The sequence below is a fragment of the Halichoerus grypus genome, chromosome 2, assembly GCF_964656455.1.
Source record: "Halichoerus grypus chromosome 2, mHalGry1.hap1.1, whole genome shotgun sequence".
Lineage (NCBI taxonomy): Eukaryota > Metazoa > Chordata > Mammalia > Carnivora > Phocidae > Halichoerus > Halichoerus grypus.
In genome coordinates, this window is record NC_135713.1 from 68461860 (window position 1) to 68482259 (window position 20400).

General features: G+C 34.5%; 1 protein-coding gene across 4 annotated transcripts in view; it reads right to left on the reverse strand.

Annotated features, from left to right (window-relative positions):
* FER (FER tyrosine kinase) overlaps positions 1–20400 on the reverse strand; it is a 418533-nt gene that overhangs the window by 369381 nt on the left and 28752 nt on the right. For 3 of the 4 annotated variants that reach the window (XM_036123015.2, XM_036123018.2, XM_078066949.1), the window contains one exon: positions 9112–9377. In XM_036123015.2, coding sequence (XP_035978908.1) covers positions 9112–9318 — 207 coding nt within the window. In that variant the 5' untranslated portion in view covers positions 9319–9377. Of the gene's footprint in view, positions 1–9111; positions 9378–19933; positions 20040–20400 lie in introns of those variants that run through there. The other variant, XM_078066948.1, reaches the window with a different exon arrangement.

Genomic DNA, 20400 nt, shown 5'->3' on the forward strand with positions numbered 1-20400 from the left:
ACATGCCTGTTTTTATGCCATATCATACTGTTCTGATTGTTAAACCTTTATAATAAGTTTGAAATCAGTGATTTGATACATTCAGCTTGGTTCTTTCTCAAGATAACTTTGGTTATCAGGGCCTTTGTGGTTCCATCCAAATTTAGTATTGTTTTCTCTATTTCTGTGGAAAATCCCATTGGAATTTTGATAGGGATTGCACTGATTCTATAGATGGTTTAGGGGAGTAAGGACATTTTAACAATATTAACTCTTCCAATCCATGAGCACAGAATATCTTTCCATTTATTTGTGTCTTCTTCAATTTCTTTCATCAATGTCTTAATTTTTCAGTGTCCAGATCTTTCACCTCCTTGGTGAAATTATTCCTAAGTATTTTTTTCATGCTACTGTAAATTGGGTTGTTGTCTTTATTTCTTTTTCAGATAGTTCATTATTAGTGTATAGAAACAACTGATTTTTGTATCCTGTATGCTTTTTTTTTTTTTTAAGATTTTATTTATTTATCTGAGAGAGAGAGAATGGGAGACAGAGAGCATGAGAGGGGAAGGGTCAGAGGGAGAAGCAGACCCCCCGCTGAGCAGGGAGCCCGATGTGGGACTCGATCCCGGGACTCCAGAATCATGACCTGAGCCGAAGGCAGTTGCTTAACCAACTGAGCCACCCAGGCGCCCCTGTATCCTGTATGCTTTTATTTTTCCCTTTTTGTTGTCTGTATTACTTTCGGTGAAATATTGGGCAATCCTGGATTTTTACTTAACTTACAGCTGAACAATACAAGTTCTGGTTTTAACTCTTATTTATTCTTAATTTATTTTGATCTTGTTTCTTTACTTTTCATGTGTACAGCAATGCAGTAACAAGTATGTTTTCTCTCATCTCCAGATATTTTAAGGTTAGATACCAATTTTTCAAAGTATCTCCCAATATTTCACCGAAAGCAATACAAACAACAAAAAGGGAAAAATAAAAGCATACAAAAACCATGCCCTCAGGATTAAAGACAGAATGTACATACTTCAAAATAACTTTAAGTTAAAAAAAAAAGAAAGAAAGAAAGAAAGAAAGAAATTACCAAAGCACAAAGTATGATTTCTTAGACTCATGTTCTAGATTAATGGAACTTAAGAGACAAAAAAGCTAAATGAAATGAATGATTCTGGATTAGATCTTGAATCAGGGTAAAAGAAAATTGCCGAAAAAGGTCATTATTGGGACAACTGACAAAAGTTGAGTATGGAATGTATTTTTGATAATAGCATGGTAACAATGCTAAATTTCCCAAATTTGATTATACTGCAGGTATGCTCTTAGAAAATACTTAAATAAATATTTAAGAATGAAAGGACATGATGTCTTCAACTAACTCACAAATTGTTCAGGGAAAAAAAGTAATATATAATTATATTGAGAGAGAAAGCAAACTGTAGAGTATATAAAACAAAATGTTAACAACGCATAGAGTAGAGGGCACAGGGATATCTTTGTTTTATCCTTGAAACTCAGCTGTACATTTTAATTTTCTTAAATAAAGACATAAAAGCCACTAGTTGCAAGACTTTTGCTTCCAGTCAAGATGGTGAAACAGGCATTTCTTTATCCAGCTGCATAAAAGTACTAAAAACTGGACAAGATATATGAAACAACAACATACAACCACTGGACATCAGGCAATGAAGGACAGTAAACCCTGAGGGAGAGACTACAGATCAGCAAATTGACCCCTAAGGTTATCTCAGCTTACTGAATGGAGAAAAAGTCCAAAGAGGAAGAGCCACACAGAACTCAGTAAGATCTGTAAGTTAAAGAGACTGAGTTCAAAGCACAGAGACAACAAGACAGTCACATTACTAGAGAAGAGACAAGAACAGAGTACTACAGAGGAGAGAGAGCAGCATTAAAAGAAAACTCAGGAGATCTGCAAAGATTCCCCTTTGATTGTTTAGCTAAGTACTGATCAGCCCAAGGGTGTGAGGAAATTACCCTATGCCAAGGGGACAACCCATTCACAGTGATTATAAGGGAACACTGTCTACAGCTCACACAAGACCACGGAATTGTGCCAGGTCCCAACAACCAAAATATAAAACCTCATATCAGGAGCCTCTTTTAAGTACTGAGAATGATCCTGCTTCAGTAGAGGAGATAAACTCACCCTAGGCTACAAGTACTTAACAAATGTAAAGTAAGAGCCACGGGCACCTGGGTGGCTCTGTCCAAGGCAGGATTATTGCTAATTGAAAAGTAAAAGCCGAAAAGGTCAAACTTTCTCCAAGTAACCAACTGTCACCAATCCCAAAACAAAGCTTGAGAATATTTTTTAAAATACGAAAATATTCAGTACCTAAAAAGGTAAAATTCACAATGCCTGGCCTCAAATCAAAGACTACTAAGCATAAAGATGCAGAAGAAAAATGAGAAAAATCAGCCAATCAAAACTGACCCAGAAGTAACAGAGATTATAAATGACAAAAAGAATAAAACAGTTATTGTAACTACATTCTAAGAAACTAAAGGAAAGAATAGGTATATTAAGCAGATACATGGAAGATACAAAAAAATATTCAAATTAGACTATTAAAGATAATTCATTTATTTATGACTTGTTCATTTTCAACATGGAAATGGCTGACCTACTCAGTTTCTCTTTCCTTCTCTCCAATTCCTCCACCCTAAAGCACAGGTGTGGGGCAAAAGGAAGAGCTGGGTTTGGGCAGGTATGAGAAGATAAAGGAATAGCACACACAGGCATTTTTTTAAAAAAACAGATTTATGTATTTGCGTGAGAGAGAGAGAGTGCACACACACCTGTGAGTAGGGGGAGAGGTGAGAATCTTCAAGTAGACTCCTCACCGACCTGAAAAAATAAATTACCTGCAGACTTCCAATATAAGAAATGTTAAGGGAAGTCCAAGCAGAAAAAAAAATAATACCAGAGAGAAACCTGGATCTACACAAAGAAATGAAGAGTACAGTGAGTTGTAACTCAATGGGTAAATATGAAGACATATTCTTATTATTTAAATTATTCAAAAGATAATAATTTACAGCAATAATAATAATATATTGTGGGATTTATAATACAAGTAGAATTAAAAAGCATAACAATAATAGCATAAAGTATAGGCAGGAGAAATGAAAGTATACTACTGCAAGTATATTATTATAGATGAGGTTCTATATATGACTAAAATATAAATGTGTAGTAAGTTAAAGATGTATACTATGAACCCTAAAGCAACCACTAAAATAACACAATGAACAATTATAGGTGATAACCCAACAAAGTAGGTAAAAACAGAATCATAAAAAGAAACTCAATCCAAAAGAAGAGAAAAAAGGAAAATAAGAAAAAGAAAAAGCAGACAGGACAAAGAGAAAACAAATAGCAAACTGATAGATTAAAACCTGACCATATTAAAAAATCACATTAAATGAAAACACTCTAAACACACCAATTAAATGGCAGTGACTGTCATATTAGGAAACAAAGCAAGACCCAACTACATGCTACCTACAAGAAACCCACTCTAAATATAACAACCAAATGGGATAAAAAACACAAAATATGCTAATATTAACCAAAAGAAAGCCAAAATGGTCCTATTAATATCAGACAGAGTAGATTTCATAGCAAAGAATATTATGAGGGATAAAGAAGGTAACGTCATAAATGAAAAATGAGTCAGTTCATAAGAATTTTAAAATCCTCAAAAATCAGTCACCTAATACACAAGTTAATTCATTTGTCAAAAAAAAAAAAAAGCACATAACAATTCTAAGCATTTATGTAACTAATAACAGATTCACAATACGTGAAATAAAAACTGATGAAACTGCAAGGAGAAATAGACAAATTCACAATTATAATCAGAGATTTCAATACTCATCTTTCAATAATTGAGAGAATAGGTGGACAAAAATGAGTAAAGAAATAAAAGACTTGAATACCACTATATACCGTCTTGACCTAACTGTCACTTACAGAACACTCCACCCAACAACAGAAGGATATCACGTGTACACGAAACAGTTCCTTAACAGACCATATTCTGGGACATGAAACAAGTATTCATAAATTTAAAAGTACAAAATAGGCTCTTATAAAGTAACGGAACTAAGTTCAAAATCAATAACAAAAATGTCTCTGGAAAAAAAAAAACCCAAATATTTGGAAATTAAATAACAGACTTTGAAAGAACACATGGGTCAAAAAAGAAATCAAAACAAAAGTTAAAATGTATGCTGAACTGAAAGAAAATGAAAATAAGCTTATAAAAAGTTCTAGGATTCAGCTAAAACAGTACTCAGAAAATTAAAAAAACTATAAGCTTATATTACAAAAGAAGATAGATCTTAAATCAATAATCTGTTTCCACTTACCAAATGAGGGTAAGTAAGAGCAAATAAAACCCAAATTAAGTGGGAAAAAATTAATAGATTTCAGAGGAGAAATGCAATAGAAAATAGAAAATCAATGAAATCAAAAGGGTAGTTCTCAGATAGTATCAGTAAAGTTGATAAACCTCTAGCCTGTCTGATCAGGAAAAAAAGAGAGAAGACAAAAATTGCCAATATCAGGAATGAGAAAGGCATTAAAAGGACAATAATGTAAAATAATAAACAACATAAAAAATTTGACATCTTAGACAAAAGTGAACAAATTCCTTGAAGAGCATAACCTACCAAAGTTCACTCAAGAAGAAAAAGACTATCTGAAGTGCCCACTATATTAAACGTTAAATGTATAATTAAAAACCTTCTCTGAAAGAAAACTTTAGGCCCTGATGATTTCATTGGTGAATTCTATCAAACATCTAAGTAAGAAATAAAAACAATTCTACACAAACCTCACAAGAAAATTAAAGAGAAAATACTTCCCAACTTGTCCTATGAGGCCAGCATTACCCTGATACCAAAACCACACATTACAAGAAAAGACAACTGCAAACCAATATCCCTCAGTAAAACTGAGATAATTTCAAAAAAAAAAAAAGTTTTAGCAAATTGAATACAAAGATTAAAAAAAAAAAAAAAGGACAATATATAAAACTAGGTGGGGTTTAATCCAGAAATACAAGATTGTTTTAACATTTGAAACATCTGAAAATCAATGAGTACATTTGAATATATTATCAAGCTGAAAAGAAAAAAACAACACAATCATCTAAGCAGAAAAAGATAAACCCCTTGACAAAACCCCAACATCAGTGCATGAAAACAACTCTCAGCTAAGTAGGAGTAGAAGCTTCCACAAGCTTATAAAAGATATCTACAAAAAACTCACAGCTAACAGCATACTTAACGGTGAAAGACTAAATGTGTTTCCCCTAAGATTAGCAACAAGACATGGATATCTGTTGTCTATACTTCCATTCAGGTTTGTGCTAGAGGTTCTAGCCAGTGCAAAAATGAAAGAAAAGCAAATAAAAGACATCCAAATGAAAAAGAAGGAAAATTGTCTTTGTTTGCAGAAGACATAATCACCTGTGTAGAAAATCCAAAGCAATCTACAAAAAAGCTACAAATAAGCAAGTTTCACGAAGTTTAGGTTACGAGATTAGTATACATAATAATTATGAACAGTGGGAAACTAAAATTTTGAAAAAATACTATTTATAAGAGTATCAAAAAATACGAAATACACATAAATCTGAAAGTCCTGTACACTGAAAACTGGAAGACTACTCAGAAAAATTAAAGAAAATATATACCATGTTTATGGACTGGAAGATCCAATACTGTTAAGATACACGTTTTCCCCAAATTTATCTATATAGTCAGTGCATTCCAATCATAATCCAGTAACCTTTTTAAAATAGAAATTGACGAGCTAATTCTATAATTCATATGGGGATGCCTGGGTGGCTCAGTCGGTTAAGCGTCTGCCTTCAGCTCAGGTCATGATCCCAGGGTCCTGGGATCGGGTCCCGAATTGGTCTCCTTGCTCAGTGGGGAGCCTGCTTCTCCCTCTGCCTCTGCCTCTCTGTCTCTCATGAATAAATAAAATCTTAAATAAATAAATAAATAAAATTCATACGGAAGTGCAAAGGAACTAAAATAGCCAAAAGTATTTTGAAAGAAAAAAAAAGAACAGAAAAATTACACTACTGACTTTGTGATTATTATAAAACAGCAAAATAAAAAGTGTGTTATTGGTGTCAGGGCAGACAAAAACACAAGTGGAACAAAATAAAGTGTGTAGAAATAGGCTTACAAATGATGGTCAACTGATTTTCAACAAAAATGCAAAGGAGAAAGCTTAATCTTTTCAACAAATGTTGCTAGAACAAATGGATATCTGTTTGCAAAAAAACTTTGATCATACCTTGCCCCCATATAAAAATTAACTACAAATGGATCATAAACCTAAATATAAAGCAAAACTATAAAACTTCCAGGTGCAAACAAAGGAGAAACTCAGCAAATTTAGGTCAGGCAACAGTGGGGTTTTTTTTAGATGCAACACCAAAAACACAATACCCTAAAGAAAAAAATTGATATACTGGACTTTTTTTAGGTAGAATAAATGATGACTTTTCAGTGTTAAGAGGAAAGGCTGACACATTCCTTGTTTTTCTTCGGGTTTCCAACCATTGTTCACTGTTACCTCTCAACATTTCCTCTTTGAAAGGCAATCCTGCCCATTTAAACCATCCCTCCCAATCTTTATCACTTTCCCTAAACCCCTTTGCAATCCAAAAACTCTCCTGACTTCCTTAATTATTTTAGCATTTGTCTCCATCTATCCCTTACCAAAATACTTGACACCTTAGTGTGTACACTGATGATTCCTCCACTGGCCTGACCTCACAAATCTTCAATCTTCTATACCTACTAATCCTATTTCTTGTTACTTTCACTATCTTACTTTTCTCAAGAGTTTAATTCCAGGGGCGCCTGGGTGGCCCAGTCGGTTAGGCGGCTGCCTTCGGCTCAGGTCATGATCCCAGGGTCCTGGGATTGAGTCCCACATCGGGCTCCCTGCTCGGCAGGAGGCCTGCTTCTCTCTCTGCTGGCCGCTCTCCCTGCTTGTGCTCTCTCTCTAATAAATAAATAAAATCTTAAAAAAAAAAAAAAGTATAATTCCACTTAAACACGGTAAATAGAACACATGGCTATTTCTCCACTTCTTCCCAAAATCCCACTAAAATATAATGTAGTTACTTAAAGTATAAATTCACAATAACAAAGAAAATAGAAAAGGGGACAACCACAGATAAGACATGTCAACAAAACATAAGAAAATGAAAAGTAGGTAAATGGTAATTGATTAGCATATCAAGAAATGTTGAAACATAAGTGTTCTGCAAAGGGTAGGTCAAGAAGAAAAGGCCATGTAGGGGAAGATGGTGGTCAAAAGGTACAAATTTCTACTTAAAAGATCAATAAGTACTAGGTGTGTAACGTACAACATGATGGTTATAATTAACATTGCTGTATGATATATAGAAAACTTAAGAGGGTAGATCCTAAGAGTTCTCATCACAAAAAGGATTTTTTTCTTTTCTTTTTATTTTATCTACATGAGATGATAGATGTTAACTAAACCTACTGTAGTAATAATTTCACAATATGTGTGAAATCAAACCATCATGCTGTGTAACTTAAACTTATACAGGAATGCATGTATGTCAATTATTTCTCAATAAAAAAAGAAGAAAAGGCCAATTTATAGGGTCAGACCTATAACTCCAGTAAAGCTCAGAAACTGGAGAAACCTATATGAAAGAAGCTGAGACGATACTGAAACAGAGGAATCGATTCAAAGTCTATATAAGGAGCAGACAGAACTCTCATTTCTATTGCTCAGCCCACACAAACACGCAACTGTTCTTCCCCCAATTCAGAAGAAAACAAGAGGAAAAAATAAACCAGAGAGCCTTTGGACTAAGAGACATTAGGCAGCTTACCAAAAACAGGAAGATTAACTAAAGTATAACTCTTAGAACACTCAACCTACTTTCCCTATCAATTCTCGTAACATAACAGAGTAGTCAACCAAACACAGGACAAGTTAAATCTGAATTTCAGATAAAAAATAATTTTTAGTGTATGTGTGTCCCAAATATCACATGCAAAATTTAACTGGTGTCCTACATTTTTATTTGCTATGTCTGGCAACCCCATCTTCAGACTAGAGACTAGAGAATTCCTTTTTGGGGAACCTGACTAGCCTAAGGAAGGAAGTTAAAGATATTAACATTAAGGAGTTCTCAATGAAATCACAGATCCTTAGCTGATCATACACACCACACACACATTCCATCGGAAACAATTTCCTCTACAATTTACTCAAATCCTAAGAAATATTAGTAAAAGAAACACACTAATTTTTTTTAACTTTCCAAAGTAAAACAAGGAAGATTTTCCCTTACTTTGAATAAGTAGAGTGAAATATGATAGTTAAGTAATACAATGGAAATAAATAAAGCAGAAATCTAAGAACGATTAAGGTGTGTAATATTTCATCTTTAATGCCTTCCAACAGCAATTAACAGTGCAATTTGGCCTTTATTTTTAATGGCGCTTAATTTTAAAGTTTATATTATATTTTTATAATCTTATAAAATATAATCTTATAAAAATCTTATAAACATATTGTTTATCCAAAGAATTTTTTAGTGTGATTAACTCAGCAGTATATTATTATTTTAGTAAGATGAATGACAGCAAAGAACACTATGTGTTAGAATACTCCATGTGATTCACTACACAAATGATTCACAGAAGAATTCAGGGAAGGTGGGTTATGATGAAAGTTTGTGTCAAAAGAAAATAGCAGGTCTCAAGACACCCAAGGAAATAGGGTAATGAAGAAAACAAAATTTGTAAAAATGGCTCTCAAACCAAAATCATTACAGTAATCTAGACATCAATTTTTAATTTCAAAATTCAAAAATTTCAGACCTACTAACTCAGATTCAGGAGGTAGGGCACAAAATGTGTAATTTTTGAAACTTTCCCCCATGAGATTCTGCTAATCAGCAAGATTTTGGAACCACTGCTTTAGAATGCTAATTTGGGGATGCTCCCTCAACAGCATGATCTATTTGCCCTATGCACAATTATGATGCTATACACAATAAATAATGAAATTATTCTCCTTACCTTGGATACATTGCTGACATAATTCATTTGAACAGTACTTTCCTTATCAACTTGATTACAAAGGTTCTGTAAAGTAGATGCATATTCTTTATCACTTTTTATTCTCAGGGCCATAAATTTCTTCACTGTTTCCAGTAACCGTAATTCCCAGTCTTGCAATTTTAGCACAGCTTCATGTGAATTCTTCAGGTCACTCCCAAACCCCATTTTGTAAGGCACTGTCTTATCCTCCACACTGCGCTGTGACCCTTCTAATCAGCACATATCTGTGTATGTAAACAGAAGGGAAAAAAAAGTCAAAAGGAAATTTGTGTTCAAAGGGAAGTTATGGCCTATTCTTTATAGGGTAAAAAAAAAAAATCACTAAAACTGAATGCTTTCACTGAAATATCAGGAACAAGATGAGGATGTCCACTCTCTCCACTTCTACTGAACATTGTACAGGAGGTTTTAGCCATTACAATGAGATAAATGAAATAATTTCCATGGTAATTGAAAAAGAAAGAAGTGAAACTATATTTATTTGCAGAGGACATGAGATTGTATATACAAAATCGTAAGGAATGTAATAAAAAAGAAGTATTAGCATTAACAAGATCAATATACAAAAATCAATTATATTTCTATACACTAGCAATGATCAATCTGAAAATGAAATTAAAAAACAATTCCTATATATGACTGCATCGAAAAGACTAAAATATTTAGGGATAAGTTTTATAAAATAAGTTAAAAACCTGTGCTCTTGAAACTATAAAATATTGTTGAAAGAAATTAAGGAAGACCCAAATAAATGGAAAGACTCATGTTAATGGATCCAAAAGGCTTAATAATGTTAAGAAAGCAATCCTCAGCAATATCAGAGCTAAAACTATAAAACTCTCAGAGGAAAACACAGTAGTAAATCTTTGTGACCATGGCTCAGGAAACAGTTTCTTAGATAAGACACCATAAGCAAAAGCAACAAAATGAAAATACATAAATTGAATTTAATCAAAATTTAAAACTTCTATACTTCAAAGGTCATCATCAAGAAAGTGAAAAGAGCACAGAATGGGAGAAAATATTTGCAAATACTTATTTGATAAGGAACTTCCTTCTGGAATATATAAAGAATTCTTACAACTCAATAATAAAAAGACAAATAAACCAATTAAAATGGGCAATAGACACTTCTCCAAACAAAAGCTACAAATGTCCAATAAGCACATGAAAAGATGTTCAATAGCATTAGCCATTAGGAAAATACCAATCAAAACCACAATGAGATACTGTATCACACCACTAGAATGTCTTTAATCAAAAGACAGAATATCAAGTGTTGGAGATGGTGAAGAAATTAGAACCCTCATATACTGCTGGTGGAAATGTAACATGCGGCTGTTTCTCAAAGTTAAACATAGAGCTATGATATGACCCAGAAATTCCACTCTTGGGTATATATCCAAGAGGAATGAAAACATATGCCCACACAAAACTTGTACATCAATGTTCCAGCAGAATTATTCGTAATAGTTACAGTGTGCAAATAATCCAAATATCCATCAACTATTGAATGGATAAATAAAACATGATATCTACATACAACATAATATTAGCAATGAAAAGGAAAAAAGTACTGATAGAAGCTACAATATGGATGAACCTTGCAAACATTATGCTAAGTAAAAGAAACCTAGACACAATGATCTCTTTATATGATCTCTTTATATGAAATACCCAAATTGTACAGATATAAAGTAGATTAGTAGTTGCCTGCGGCTGCAAATTTGGGAAGAAATGAGGAGTAATTGCCAGTGGATATTGAATTTCATTTTGGGGCAATGAAACTGTTCTAAAATTGATTGTGGTGGTGGTTGTACAACTCTGTGAACAAAATAAAAACCAGTGAACTATACAGTTTAAGTGGGTGAATTCTTCAGTATATGAGTTATATCTCAATAAAGTTGCTTAAAAAAATCACTACAGTATAACTTATGATCACCTAAAGGTCAGTTCTCAGAAATTTCCCCAAAATATCCTGCTTGTTTGCTATAAATCCTGAACACTATGATAGCATTTATTTTGCTCTCCAGACTCCTAAAATTTCAGGCAATGAATCTTTCAGGGCCCATTAGAAGAAATGAAGAAACACACCTCTTATTTTTAGTTCTGGCTTATCCATACCAGAAGTCACTTTCTTGTTAATTCATCTGAGATCCTCTAAGCTATAGAGAAAAATGAGAAGAGGTTTACATTTCTAACCTCAGGGGTAACATCTAAAGAGATGGTAAAAATGTGAGTTTTCCAAATAGAGAACAAATTACAATTTTTCAGAACAGAAAACTGGCCAGTTTTATGATCTATCAAATAAGTAGAGAAGAGAAAAAAGGTTGTGGAAAACTGCACTTCATCAAAGTTCCCAAAGTAGCAACCAGGACACCAAATGGACCTTAACATAATTAAGTCAATAAAAAGTAATTGACTTATTCACTTTAATATGGAGTAGGATAATTCCAGTTTTTTCACTTTGGATGTAGTACCCTTAAAATTTTTACTTTGATACACTGTATCTTTATAGGATACAAAAATTTACAATGAACATTTTTCTGTTATTTTACCTACAGTTCATCTAAGTCTCAGTGAAGATACATTCTATCTCATCCCATGTTTTCAATGGAAAAATAAAGAATAATTTTTGAGGCCAAAGAAATGTGAAACATTTTCCTTTCTTTAAAAACTATATCTGAGATTGTGGTTCATTTTATTCCATAACTTGGGATAAATATCACTTCTGCTTCTAAATATACCTATTTATACCTGATCTAAACTTTGATAATATTTTTTTCTTCCATTACCAGGAACTTCAAAAGGATTATGAAGAGCTCAAAAGGATAAAAAAGGAAATAGAATCTGGCAGCTGTAAGAGAAACCCTCCAGCCCATCCTAAAGGTGTACTTATACACACCAGTATTCTAGGTCTAGAAATAGAAAATAATTTCATTTATGATACCACTCCTTAAGGAATGTCAAATGATAAAAATTTTAAAAACAACCCCATAATAAATTAAGACCTTGTCTAATTGTTAAATTGGTAGAGATTATAAATACTTTAGGAATTAAGGGAATGATATCCTACAGACAAATGACATAAATAAGACTATTTGTTTCAGTAGTGTTTGAGATAACAATACAAAAGAAACCAGAAATATCCATCAAAAGGAACTGACTAGGTAAATTACAATCAAGGCTGCTGCATCTGATTGTAACTGAATAATTCTAGGGAGTGCCATTCAAATCACAGTCTATGTGATGTGTTCAGTGTCCAACCTTCACAATCATACGTGGTAGATCTGATTGCGGTACATTCATTCAGTGGAATATCACTCAGTCCTAATAAAAAATGAGAAAATCTTTTGTGCATTGATCAGGAACTATCATTAAAAACTTCTAACTGAAAAAAGTGAGACACAGAACTTGGTATGCTTACATTGTATAAAAAAGAGGAGGAATGATAGAAATTAATTTTCCTTATAAGTACAAAAAATATTTCCTGAAGAACACATAGTGGCTGGGACACTGGAGTGGGAGAGGAACTTTTCATTATATACCCTTTTGTACATTTAAATTTTGTGCTAAGTGAATGCATTGATACTACCTAGTCAAAAAATAAATTAAAGAATTTTTGAAGAGAAAAAAAAAATAATGAAAGCTAGACCAGCCCAGAAAAGTCTTCTAGAAATGGCAAGATTTGAGATTAGGGGTGGAAAATGACCATGATTTAGATTATAAAAAGTCAAAGAGGAAATGTATTCTAGGAAGTAGGAGTAGTATGGTACCAAAAAAAAATTAGAGGTAATACGAGGTAAAGCAAAGAAAAAAATGTCTCCAAAATCAAGCTATATGTGGCAAGCAGTGGGAGATACCATACGAGTTTATCTGCTATTCCACTGTTCAGGAAACTAATAAGGATCAAACTCCTTGAATTAATTGGTTTTTAAGGCAAAATAACATGATCATGAACGTGATTTTTTTAGTGACTAATTTACTGGTGCTAGTTACGTAAGTATGTTCAATTTGTGAAATTTCATCAAGCTGAGCACCTGTGATTCATGTACTTTTCTATCTGTATGTTACAGCAATAAAAAGAGAAAGAGGGACATAGAGATAGATTTTAATCTGAAAGCTAGGGATAAAATAGCTTGAAGAGAGGGGAAAAAATGAGACATAAGACAAATGAATAAGTCATAGCAATATATAACTTGAAAAATGAGAATCTATAATTGACAGTATCAGTGAGAATTAAGAAGAAAGATCTTTGATGTGGTGTATAAATTTAGGGAACAAAAGAGAGACAGATGATCCAAAGACAACTTCAAGGCTTTAATAAGAAATGCTGACAGTACCAATAGAATTGGAAGAATGAGAATATGGAGCTCCTTTAAAGAAAAAATAAAAGAGGTTTGGTAGAGTTATAGATGCCAGGATGAAAAAGAAGATATTCACAATACCAAATGTCAGAGGAAGATGTGAAAATTGTAAAAAAAAAAAGTCATTATTGGAATTTGGGGATAAATTTGGTATAGTGAAGCAGTATCTCAGAAGCTCCTACCACCAATAACTAATAAAAAGAACAAAAAACTGTTTTTAAGAAAAAGCAAAAATTTAAATATATCATCAATAAGTAGAGTGAATACCAACTTTACGCTACAACTTTCACAGCATGCTTTCAAAGAAAAGAAAGAGAAAATTCTGGAGCTCTAGGTACTATGGCAATGTGCCCAACACTACCCAACTTCCAGAAGACTTTCTGAGGAATCAAAGTTAACAAAATCCTGAGAATTCACACTGGATGCTTCAATATGAAAAGAAGCAGGCAGAGTGAATAGGCCAACCTAGGGACAGTCAAGAAAATATCTAAAGAGAGAAGCCTCTCAGCACCAGGACAGGAGGTTACAACATGCAGAGAGGGCAGGCTTGGCTTGCCATATTCCAGGCTCTATGAATAACTGGTGGATGAAATTAAATCCAGGATTACAAGATGTTTAATGGAATTTCATAAGAGAAAGTAAATCTCAGGGCCCCCAACAAGGTCAAACTCAGCCCCAGCCACCTCCATGTTCATACAACAAAGAAACCAAAATTAAAAAGTAAAACCCAGCTTCTGGTCCAGATAAGATGACACAAGACCATTTTTCCCAGCTCCATCGCACAAAACACAACTATAAACACGAGAAAGAGACTACCAAAGAAGAACTCTGAAAAGTGGATAGAAAGCAACCTCCCCTGGCCCTAGGATTAGAAGAACAGCACAGAGGCTAAGTGTCTCAGGTTCTCCTCACCCAACAGGAGGTCACCGAGACCTGACTTTTCCCAACTCCCGTCTAGTAACAAAAGGCAGCCCATATATGTAGGCTAACTCCCTCAGGATCCAATAGGAGTCCCTCTGACAACAACTGGAGAGCCAGACACCACCAAAAGAGAAATTATTTGTGAGCCCCACCAAAAATAAACAGCCAGGAGAAGCACTCTCCTTACCTGCTAGGCCTGAGAATCCCCTTTTCCACAAAGAGAAACTGAATGAGGTAAGAAGAACCAGCAAGAGAGACTCAGCTATCAGGTCAGGAAACCTCTTTGTTCTCACAGGTCTGAGGACCTCCTTCCCCACCAGAGATACCAGAGCAGGCAGGCAGAACCAACAAAACAAACCCAGCTGAAGCTGCTGCTCTCCAAGACATTCCTCTCCTGCCCAGAGACATCAGGACAGCTAGGGGGCACAGTAAGGAAATTCTACCTTAGCCCTTTTCTACCAACAGATATCTAGTAGCTCAGCCTAAGAAAAACATCTTCTACTCTGCAGCACCAGCAGGAACCAGTGGGAGCCCTAGTTATATCAGACAAACAAAGCAAACCAAAATAACAGCACAAAGACTCTGACAATTAACTGTCATTGAAACCACAGCCCATAAAAATAGGCCAAAAGGCCTGCATGCTAAACCTAAACAGAGGGACTTCCTGTGAATGTAAAACATTGAAATATACCCTAGGGTCTCCGACATTAATAGATAAAATATCTAAGATTCAATTGAAAAATCACCTCTCATACCAAGAACCAAGAAAAACCACAGCTTGAATGAGAAAAGACAATCAACTAATGCCAACACTGAGATGAATTAGATGTTGGAATTATCTGAAAAGGATTTTAAATCAGCTATCTTAAAAATGCTTCATCAGTTATAAATTCTCTTAAAAACAAATGTAAAAATGGAAAATCTAAGCAAAGAAATAGAAGCTATAAAAATAACGAGATGGAACTTACAGAACTAAAATACGCAATAACAGGAATAAAAAACTCACTAGATAAGCTCAATAGAAGAGTGGAGATGAAAGAGGATACAATCAGTGCATGTAAGGACAGAGTAAAAGAATTCAACCAATCCAAACAACAGAGAGAAAATAGACTGACAAAAAAGAATAAAGCCTTGGAGACCTGTGTGACAGTAACAAAAGATCCAACATTTATATCATCTGAGTTCTGGAAAGAGAGGAGAAAAAGAGTGGGCTGAAAAATTATTCAAAGAAGTATGTCCATCTTGGGGAATAAGCTAATATAAAGTCACAGAAATCAAGACAGTGTGAACTTGGTAGAGTGTAAACAACAGATCAATGGAACAGAATAGAGAACCCAGAAATAAATCCACACAAATATGCTCAACTGCTTCTTGACAAAGGTCCAAAAGCAATTCAGTGGTACTGGAGCTATCAGGGGTACTGGATAGCTATAGGCCAAGAAAAAAAGAGAGAGAGAGCAAGAGAGAGAGAGACAATCTTGACCTAACACCTTACACAAAAATTAACTCAAAAGGATCATGAACTGGGGCACCTGGATGGCTCAGTTAGTTAAGTGTCTGACTCTTGATTTCGGCTCAGGTCATGATCTCAGGGTCGTGAGATCGTGCTTTTGCTGGGTATGCAGCCTGCTTCTGATTCTCTCTCTCCCTTTCCTTCTGCCCCTCCCCCCCCCACTCGTGTGTGTGTGTGTGTGTGTGTGTGTGTGTGTGTGTGTGTGTGTGTGTGTGCGCGCGCGCTCAAAAAAAAAAAAAAGGATGGTGAACTTAAATATAAACATAAAACTTCTAGGAAAAAGAAATATCTTCTGGATCTAAAGCTAGGCAAAGTTCTTAGATTTGACACAAAAACACAATCCATAAAAAAGAAAAATCAATAAATTGGGCCTCACCAGAAGTAAAAACTTTTGCCTGTGAAAGCCCATGTGAACAGGATAAAAGACAAGTGAGAGACTTTGAAAAAATATTTGCAAATGATGTATCTGACAGAAGTCTAGTATCTAGAATAAAGAAAAATCTCTCAAATTCAACAGATAACAACAATCTAACTAGAAAATGAGCAAAAGACATGAACAGACATTGCACAGAAAAGGATACAAAAATGGCAAATAAGCACATGAAAAGATATTCAACATAATTAGGCATCAGGGAAATGCAATTAAAACTACAATGAGAGGGGTGCTTGGCTGGCTCAATGGTGGAGCATGTGACTCTTGACCTCAGGGTCATGAGTTCAAGCCCCGTGTTGGGCATGAAACCTACTTAAAAATAAATAAATAAAAATAAGGGACGCCTGGGTGGCTCAGTCGGTTAAGCATCTACCTTCGGCTCAGGTCATGATCCCAGGGTCCTGGGGTCGAGTCCCACAACAGGCTCCTTGCTAAGCGGGGAGCCTGCTTCTCCCTCTGCCTGCCACTCCCCCTGCTTGTGCTCTCTCTCTCTCTGACAAATAAATAAAATCTTAAGTAAATAAAATTATTAAAAAGCTACAATGAGATATCATTACATACTTACCAGAATGGCTAAAATAAAATATAATGACAAAACCAAATGGTTGCGGGAATATGAGAAAAACTGGATCACTCATTTGTTGCTGGTCAGAAGACAAAATGGTACATCCACTCTGGTTTCTGATAAAACTAAACATTCAACTACATTATGACCCAGCAATGGCACTCTTGGACATTTATGCCAGAGAAATGAAAACATATCTTCATACAAAAACTCATACAAAAATGTTCATAGCAGATTTATTCATAATAGCCAAAAACTGGAATCAGCCCAGAGATCCTTCAATGAGTGAATACATACCACGGAATACTAACTATAGTAAAAAGGAACAAACTATACAATATAGGCAACCACTTGGATGAATCTCCAAGAATCCTGCTTTATGAAAAAAGCCAATCCCTAAAAGTTACGTACTGTATGATTCCATTTATATAACATTCTTGAAATGACAAAATTTTGGAAAAAGGACAGAATAAGGGTTGCCAGGGTTTAGGGCTTGCAGAACAGGGGAGGGAAGCGAGTGTAGTTATAATAAGGGAACACATGGGATTCTATTAATATTGGAACTGTTTGATACTTTGATGATGGTAGTGGATACATGAGTCTAGACTGGTACTAAAATTTTATAGGACTTAATATACACACAACAAATGAATACAATTAAAACTGAGTACAATTAAAATTCATATTTCTATAACATTGGTGGAATGTGTCAATGTTAATATACTGATTGTCATTTTATATATAGTTTTGCAAAATGTTACAACTGGGGAAACTGAACAAAATGTACCAGGGATTATTATTTCATACAACTGCATGTTAGTCTACAATTACCTCAAGAGAAATTCCAATTTGAAAAAAAGTTATGCCCAGATCTCAAACTATAGCTCAGAAGAACAAGATGTGGAGAGGGCATCACAAATTCAGCTACATTCTTCCAGAAATAATAGGTAAGAACTGCCTATGTTAACCCCATGGAAGATGAAAAAAATGGCAAGGAAAGCATACAGTTATGCTGTAGCCAAAAATTACAGAGAGAGACAGAGACACAGAACGGGTCAGAGGGGCTGTTATATCACAGACAGATTTGTAATGTAAGTTCCAATCAGTCAGGGAAGTACTCTGCTCTGTTGCCCCAGTATATCTCCAGTGCTTAAAACTGTGCCTTGGTACAGCTGCAATAAATATCTGTTAAATGAATTAGCTACCCAGCCACGCAGCACTCTATATGCATTCTCTCATGCCCCACAGTCCCTACTTCAGAGTCTTCATTCTTTAGGATACTCAATAATACTAGGTATTAATTTTACAACCCTAACCTACAGGTTCAAATTTCAACTCCTTTGCCTGATAATCAAAGCTGGCCCCAGCCAACCTTCCCCTCTAAGCAACAGTACCACACCTTACTACTTAATGGTTCCTTAAATGTCTCAATGTCTTTGCAGATGTTCCTTCAGTCTAAATGCTTTTCCTCCCTTGTCTGCCTGAAGAATTATCAACAGCTAAACTTTAAAGTAGTATTCTCTGTGAAGGCTTCTCTGACTATCCCCACAATCATAACCACTGAGTTCGACTTAGGTGTTCCCTTCTCTCAGATCTCAGGGATCATGTAAGTATCTGTGATTAATAGAACACTTCTCATGGTATGTATTAGCTATTTGTTGAAATATATTTCTCCCATTAAACTCTGAAATATCACATATTTTTCATCTTGACATTACTGGGGCTTAAGTTACTACCCAGGATACAGTAGGCATTCAATTTACTGCAAATAATTGCGAGCGCGAACTCATTTTTTAAAAGATTTGTAAATGAAATTTTAAAATAAGAATATCCATAATTTAGCAGATAGTAAGTACAAATCAGGCAGGAACAGTATTATACAAAAATGCATGCATGTTATTAGCAAAGATGTCTACTTTTAAATAGCATCTTTTAAAAAGTAAAAATAACAAAACTAATGAACTATTGACTATTTAGGTTTATTTAAATTTGTTTTATTCAGCTTGTTATTAAGAATCAAGTGAGTTATGGGCGCCTGGGTGGCTCAGTCATTAAGCGTCTGCCTTCAGCTCAGGTCATGATCCCAGGGTCCTGGGATCGAGTCCCACATCGGGCTCCCTCCTCGGGGGGAAGCCTGCTTCTCCCTCTCCCACTCCCGCTGCTTGTGTTCCTGCTCTCGCTATCTCTGTCTCTGTCAAATAAATAAATAAAATCTTAAAAAAAAAAAAAAGAATCAAGTGAGTTATGCTGAGTTTTCAATTTACCAGAGTTATTAAAAACTTTAAAATAACCATTAAAAATTGTTATATTTTCAAAAATTAGAAGTTCATGTTGTATAAAAGAAATCTACACATACTTTTAAATAAAAATGGAATTTATTAAATAGCAAAATATAAAACAAATAACTAGTTTCCTTAGTAGGATAATAGAATTCCCATGGTATTTCTTGTAAGAATAAGGGTATATGCAGGTATTTATTCTAAAATGTCTCCTGTTTTTCAACTTTTGGCTCCACAACTGGCAACTTTTACATTCTCTGAGAATACAGATGGAAATGTTGTTTTTATATAGCATAAAGGAAGTTTAATCTGTATTGAATATTCTCTTTCAAGTAAGGGATTTATTTTAACATAGATGATGTCTTGTGGTCAAAAATATCTATTTAGTTATTTCCTTTAACATTGACAAAGAGATTCAAATATACCACGAAGGTATGCTAATTTTAAAAAATCTGCAAATAAGTGAATAAAAACTGTGTAATAGAAATAGGAAATATTTCATTCTTCCCCCAAGAGATATTTTCACAAGCTGGCAAGAAATTCAATGAGTTTGAATTTATTTATAGTCCTTGACTAATAGAACCCATCAAAATCAGTTTATGGTTCAACTTCCTCTATTAGTATATGTTTGTTCATTGATAAAGACTATAAAATCATTAATCAGTTAAAGTACAAATATAATTATCTAATGGTATTTCTTACCTTTCATATGCTTCAGTACTGACAGAAATCAGAAACAGTGACTCTATTTGAACAAAATACTAAGCTGCCTGCAGCAAGACAGAAACAGTCACAAAAAGCCAAGTACGCAAGTAATAACCAAGATTACAAACCAAAAAGCTGACGTCATAGGAATACAAAGTGAGGTGTTTTTTTCATAAGCAGTTAAACAGGCAGGAATGAACAGTCACCAAAGTTTAACTATAAAGACAACATCATTCATTACCAGTTAATATATGCTGACCTTGGCCACCCTACAGATTCAGTATTTAAAGCTCCTCTCATGCTTTATTTGAAAGTGCTGCTTTTAGTTTAATTTAAAAGTTAATTCAAATGAGGGGCGCCTGGGTGGCTCAGTTGGTTAAGCGACTGCCTTCGGCTCAGGTCATGATCCTGGAGTCCCTGGATCGAGTCCCGCATCGGGCTCCCTGCTCGGCAGGGAGTCTGCT